This window comes from Babylonia areolata, chromosome 22, assembly GCF_041734735.1.
Source record: "Babylonia areolata isolate BAREFJ2019XMU chromosome 22, ASM4173473v1, whole genome shotgun sequence".
Taxonomy (NCBI): Eukaryota; Metazoa; Mollusca; class Gastropoda; order Neogastropoda; family Buccinidae; genus Babylonia; species Babylonia areolata.
In genome coordinates, this window is record NC_134897.1 from 25222175 (window position 1) to 25227174 (window position 5000).

General features: G+C 47.3%; 1 protein-coding gene across 1 annotated transcript in view; it reads left to right on the plus strand.

Moving 5' to 3' along the window:
* The window catches only part of LOC143297078 (scavenger receptor cysteine-rich domain-containing protein DMBT1-like), a 38276-nt gene that overhangs the window by 3847 nt on the left and 29429 nt on the right, over positions 1-5000 (plus strand). The window contains exons 4-8 of the mRNA XM_076609250.1: positions 269-589; positions 988-1163; positions 2410-2554; positions 3244-3585; positions 4919-5000. The exon at positions 4919-5000 is cut by the window's right edge and continues 95 nt beyond it. Coding sequence (XP_076465365.1) covers positions 269-589; positions 988-1163; positions 2410-2554; positions 3244-3585; positions 4919-5000 — 1066 coding nt within the window. The remainder of the gene's footprint in view (positions 1-268; positions 590-987; positions 1164-2409; positions 2555-3243; positions 3586-4918) is intronic.

A 5000-nucleotide genomic window follows, 5' to 3' on the forward strand; every position in this document is an offset into this window, starting at 1 on the left:
AACGTAGCGTAACATAGCGTAATTTGGTTTAACGTTATGTAGCTTAATTCACCATAGCTTAACTTTTAAGCGAGTTGAGTTATGCTGCTGACCAGGCATCTGCTTAGCAGATGTGGCGTAGTGTGTATATGGATTTGTCCTAACGCAGTAACGCCTTCTTGAGTAACTGAACTGAATCAACCTCAACCTAATGTGATGTGACATAACTCATCAGAAGATGACGTCCTTGCGTATCCACCCCCACCCCCATCGCCCCTCCCCATCGCAGGCTACAGCGTGGCGTTGGAGACCTCTCAAGGCCACGCCTACGGACGCGTGAAGGTTTGGCACATGGGCCACTGGGGCTACGTGTGCCCAGATAGCTTCCGCGACAGCGAGGCCAACGTCTTGTGCAGAGAGGCCGGGTACGCTGGAGGGGTGGCCTATCAGCACGATACTTCTTCGGCATCCAGGGAGATCCACTGGCTGAAGGACATAGGCTGCACGGGTGAGGAGTCGTTCCTGGCCCACTGTCAGAACGTGGCGTGGGGCAACGTCACTGGCTGCAGTCGCTACACGGATGCCGCTGTCTTCTGCTACCAGCGTGCTGGTGAGGAGGACACAACACGCACGCACGCACGCACGCACACACACACACACACACACACACACACACACACACACACACACACACACCACTATGTCTGTTACGCCTCCTTTGTCCCGGTACAGTACCTTGCATAATGATCCCATATAATTATGCAATTTTTTATTTTCTACACATAAGAACCTTCTGTGCAAGGTGAAGAAAAAAGAAGATACAAACAATAAAATAAAACACTTGACAACAACCTTTTGTACTAACGTTCTCAGGGCTGGATGTAAAAAAAAAAAAAGCAAAAAAAGCTATGCTTGCTCCACTACCCTCATGAAATACAAAAATTCGTTTAGTTTCGTTTCATTTTTCTTTCAGCTGTATTTCTTTACTTTGTTTGTTTCCCCCTTAAGGTCCAGAATTTCGACTAGTGAACGGCACTGCTTCCATGGGCCGTCTGGAACTGGTTTCCGAGAACACGGTGGGCAGCGTGTGTGGGGAGGAATGGAGCAACTGGGCAGCCGTGCCCGCCTGCAGAGGAATGGGCTTCAAAGGGGGCCGCTACCTGGGCGATGGGCTGTTTGGACAGGTGAGAGGGTGGAGGATGGAGGTGTTCTTGTTCTGCTTCTTCTTGTTATTGCTCTTCATCATCATCATCATTATCATCATCATCATTATGTGGAGTGATGGCCTAGAGGTAACGCGTCCGCCTAGGAAGCGAGTGAATCTGAGCGCACTGGTTCGAAACCCGGCATAGTCGCCAGTATTTTCTCCCCCCCTCCACTAGACCTTGAGTGGTGGTCTGGACGCTAGTCATTCGGATGAGACGATAAACCGAGGCCTCGTGTGCAGCATGCACATAGCGCAATGAAATGAATCCACGGCAACAAAAGGGTTGTCCCTGGCAAAATTCAGTAGAAAAAATCCACTTCGATAGGAAAACAAATAATTAAAACTGCATGCAGGAAAAAGTATATAAAAAAGGGTGGCACTCTCAGTGTAGCAAAGCGCTCTCCCTGGGGAGAGCAGCCCGAATTTCACACAGAGAAATCTGTTGTGACAAAAATTAGTACAATACAATACAATACAATACAATACAATACAATACAATCATCATCATCAGCTTCTTCTTCTTCTCCTCACTGAATTATTGTTTATTCACAAGAACGTGATATAGACTCAACGCATTCTTTTACTCGTCTTCTGTTGACAGTCTTCTTTCTCGATTTGTTTTGCTTTCTCCAAGATTCTCTGTCGCTCTTTCTCAGTCTCTATGTTTGTCTATCTGTCTGTCTCTCCCCCTCTCTCTGTGTTAAAAAACGTGTGTTTGTGTGTGAGTGTGTGTGTGTGTGTGTGTGTGTGTGTGTGTGTGTGTGTGTGTGTGTGTGTGTGTGTGCATGCGTGCGTGACCATGTGTATGTGAGTGCTAATTGTTGTATTGTGTTGTTTTTTGTTATACTGCATTATCATAATACAGTAGTTTCGGTCTGTATGTATGTGGATATGTGATTGAGTGTAAGTGTGTGTGTCTGTATGTGTATGTGTGTATGTGCGTGTGTGAGTGTGTGTGTGTGTGTGTGTGAGAGAGAGATTATGTATGCGTTTGTGCGTGTGTGAGATAGTGAGAGAGAGAGAGAGAGAGAGAGAGAGAATTGTGTGTGTGTGTGTGTGTGTGTGTGTGTGTTTGTGTGAATGTGTGTATGTGAGATTGTGTGTGTGTGCGTGTGTCTGTGTATTTGCGTGTGTGTGTGTTTATGTCTGTGTGTCTCTGTCTATTACTAATGCTCTGGGACCTCCGAGATCCGTTCCGAACAAAGTCTGTGATGTACTTGCAGGGCAGTGGCAACAACTTGCTGGTGAGTGAAGTCTACTGTCACGGCAAGGAGTCCTCTCTCTTCGGCTGTCCGCTCAGACTGAGTGAAGGCACATCGCGCTGCAACTCCAACAGACTGGGCGTGGCCGTACAGTGCTTCAACACAAGTATGGTGCAACTCGATTCGCTCGTCTCGTGGTTTTTCGGGATTTTTTTCCCTTTAATAGCTAAAGTTGTTCTTCTGTCGTGAAGAAATTCCATGGTGTTGTTTGTTTGTGGGTTTTGTTGTTGTTGTTGTTGTTTTTGTAAATATAATTCACTGGGATTTTTTTTCCAGCACGTGTTCATTATAGTTCGAAGAGCAAGTCGTGTTTTCATACAATGTGACAGCTCTTCTCAGGTAGAGGAGAACCATCGGTGGTTTGTTTGGGGTTTTTTTGAATGAAAATTGTTATCCGTTGTTTCTCGACACAAGTACAACTTGAATGGACAGCCGGGCCTTTTGTTGTTGTTGTTTTGTTGTTGTTATTGTTGTTCTTAATTAGTTTGTTTTTTTTTCTCGAAAAGAAACTTTGTTTTTCTTTCGGAAATATTATCCATTGTTTTACAACACAAATACACTACAACTCGAATGGCAAGCTTTGCTTTCATAGAATCTGACAGTTCTTCTGCCGTAAAGAACCATCGTTTTTCTTTCAGAAATATCATCTCTCTCTATCATACTATCTACCTCTCTCTCTCTCTCTCTTTTTTTTCTCACCTATCCCTCTGTTTGTGTGGTGATTTCGTAAGGTAATAACACAGCCTGTATGATTGTGTCACCCCCACCCCGCCCCCCACCCCTCCCCTCCTCCAGCTCGCCTGTCGGGGTCGCGTCTGGCGACGTACGGCCGTGTGGAGGTGCTGACCAACCAGACGTGGGTGGCGGTGTGTGACCAGGGCTTTGACACCAACGCTGCCCAGGTCGTCTGTCGGACTCTGGGCTACTCCGCGGCCCTTCCCCAGTGCTGCTCCGCTCTGGGACCTCTCCACCCATACTATAGACAGCTCCTGGCCGCCAGGAAGATCGGGGTCAAGGTCAACAGCTGTAACGGCAGCGAGGCGTCCTTGCTGGACTGTGACGTCACCGTGACCGGCACGTGCTCCTCGGAGAAGTACGCCAGCGTCCTCTGCTCCAACGACTCCTTGGCGGAAAGGCGTAAGTTGGGCCTGGTCGGGCCGGGCTGGGGCCGACTCTGACGAGGTTTGGAGCGGCAGGAAGCGGAAGGGATGGTGTGGGGGTGTGGGTGGGGGGGAGGGAGGAAGTGTGCAGGGGGAAGGTGTGTGTTGGCTCAGCTAGTGTCGCCGTTTTATAGTCAAAAGAATCGTTGTTTTGTTTTTTGTGGTCTTTTTATTTCAGGCAGTAAATGTCATTTTTATCCCCATTTCATATCTTTCTCTTTCTTCTTTTTTTTGTTTGTCGCTTCTTTCCACTAGGAGCCTACTTTTTATGTATTCATTACAGAATGTTTACGTCTGTTTTCACTCAGTCACGTTGCCTGTAAACGAAACCTTTTTGCAGTATATATATATATATCATATATTCCCCCACTTCTGTACTCAGTCTTGACAATCGTATGAATCCTTTTTTTTCTTGTTTTTTTTTTTTTTTTAATAGATCGCGACTATATATCAAGAGGTGGAAGAAGCAGAGGCAGACAGACAGGCAGATAGAGGGTGGGTGGGAGGAGGGGAAGAATTTTCGCTCAGGAAGCGTGTATTCACTTCACATTCACACTGCTTTGCTGTGTCTGGTAATCGTCACAGCAGAGATGACAACAGACACAGACATAACAGACGGAGATTGAGGAATGGGGAAGGTGGTGATAGGCGGAGGAGGAGAAGAGGAAACACAGCGTAAAATGAGTAAAGACAACTTTCCATACCAAGCAAGAAAATACCCTTCCACTCACACTCATCCGCGCGACCCTCCACCCTCCTCCCACCACGACCCCTCCCACCACTTTCACCCAGCACACACACACACACACACACACACACACATATATATATATATATATATATATATCTATACATACACACACACACACACACACACACACACACACACACACACACCAACAACAACAACAACAATAACACACATACACATACACCACCACCACCACCACCACTACCACCACCACACACACACACACACACACACACACACACACACACACACACACTCACACACACACACACACACACACACACACACACACACACACGCCTCCCCCCTCACACACACACACACACACCCCCCACCCCTCCCCACGCACCCACCTCCCATCCCCCACCACACACACACACACGCACACACAGAAAATGTTTATATGTCTGTGTGTGCAAACGGTTGCATGTTGTTGTTGTTGTTCATCTGTTGACACACAGCTTAGCAGATGTGGTGTAGCGTATATGAATTTGTCCGAACGCAGTGACGCCTCGTTGAAAAACTGTTAACTGTGACTGAAACTGAAACCGACGCACAGCTTTGCAGGTGAGGCTGCAGCAGGAGTCCACCACGCACAGCAAACCAGTGCTGGTCAACCGCTACGGGTTTTGGGGCCCCGT